This window comes from Mustelus asterias, unplaced genomic scaffold (genome assembly GCF_964213995.1).
Source record: "Mustelus asterias unplaced genomic scaffold, sMusAst1.hap1.1 HAP1_SCAFFOLD_4750, whole genome shotgun sequence".
NCBI classification, from domain to species: Eukaryota; Metazoa; Chordata; class Chondrichthyes; order Carcharhiniformes; family Triakidae; genus Mustelus; species Mustelus asterias.
Genome location: NW_027594693.1, coordinates 12,501 through 13,946, shown reverse-complemented (window position 1 = coordinate 13,946; position 1,446 = coordinate 12,501). Strand labels below are relative to the sequence as shown.

The following is a 1,446-nucleotide window of genomic DNA, read 5'->3' as shown; positions in this document are numbered from 1 at the left end:
ACAGAATCAGGTCATCATAGCCGACCTGCTGCCTACTCTCCTTGACAACCTTTAGAAGCCAGTTGGGGGTGATTGTCCAATTAAGATTAGAATCTGGACTAGATCTCCACTAAAAACCTGATGGGATGAACTTCTAAACAGGACGAGAGGTGGAAATGAGTGAGATTATTCCTGAGGGGCCAACATTGGCTCCTCCAATCACAGCAGGCAATGGGAGGGGGTCATGGAAGGCGAGGGGAGAAGGGATTTGCGACCATGAAGGTGAATGTTTTTTATTTATCGTCCTCCCAGGGCCTGTATCGGCGCGAGGGATCCCTACTGCGGCTGGCTCAAGGCGGGACGCTGTGCCACCCTCCATCCCGGGACCAGGTCAGTCACTCCGGACACGCCAACCGCGCGTCACCCATGATGCCAACATGGCGACCATTTTGTGATGTCTGCTCACTCCCTTGACCATTTGACCACCAGGTCGGCCATGTTGTGCGGGGCACTCCTCTTGACTGTTCGACAAGCCAGAGTGGCCAATTCCATGTGGGGCCTGACCCTCCCACACACCTTCTAGGTGGCTAATACAAGGCTGCTCTGTTGAGGTTAGGTGGATTGGCCCTGCTAAATTGTCCCTTAGTGTCCAAAGATGTGTGTGTTAGGTGGATTGGCCCTGCTAAATTGTCCCTTAGTGTCCAAAGATGTGCAGGTTAGGGGGATTGACACGGAACAGCAGCCTCCCGAGGCCGCTTGTGTATGTATGCATATAAACCGAAAAAAAAACAAACCGGCATAAACCAGTTCCATCGGGACACTATCGAACACGAGGATGCGATCGAGCCAAAAACATTTGGTCTGAGAAGCTTCCAGAAAACCAACTGAGGGTTTTGTTTTGCTGAACAATAGGCGGATTAACAAAGGCATTATTTTTTGTATGGGGAGACTACCCCTCGATGATAACCCCAGTGACAAATATTGTTCGGACTTTCCCAGGGGGACAACCCCACAGTCAGAAGGAAGTGTTAAAAACATGGAAGGATAACAAAAGATACACCTAACCTGCACATCTTTGGACACTAAGGGGCAATTTAGCATGGCCAATCCACCTAACCCGCACATCTTTGGACACTAAGGGGCAATTTAGCATGGCCAATCCACCTAACCTGCACATCTTTGGACACTAAGGGACAATTTAGCACGGCCAATCCACCTAACCTGCACATCTTTGGACACTAAGGGGCAATTTAGCATGGCCAATCCACCTAACCCGCACATCTTTGGACACTAAGGGATAATTTAGCATGGCCAATCCACCTAACCCACACATCTTTGGACACTAAGGGGCAATTTAGCATGGCCAATCCACCTAACCTGCACATCTTTGGACACTAAGGGACAATTTAGCATGGCCAATCCACCTAACCTGCACATCTTTGGACACTAAGGGGCAATTTAGCATGG

At 49.7% G+C, this 1,446-nt stretch overlaps 1 protein-coding gene across 1 annotated transcript in view; it reads left to right on the top strand.

The window, feature by feature from the left end:
* Nucleotides 1–291: 291 nt before the first annotated feature.
* The window catches only part of LOC144491221 (semaphorin-6D-like), a gene marked incomplete at its 5' end in the record, with an annotated part of 9,015 nt that continues 7,860 nt past the window's right edge, over nt 292–1,446 (top strand). The window contains one exon of the mRNA XM_078208898.1: nt 292–369. Within this exon, the coding sequence (XP_078065024.1) occupies nt 292–369 (78 nt within the window). The remainder of the gene's footprint in view (nt 370–1,446) is intronic.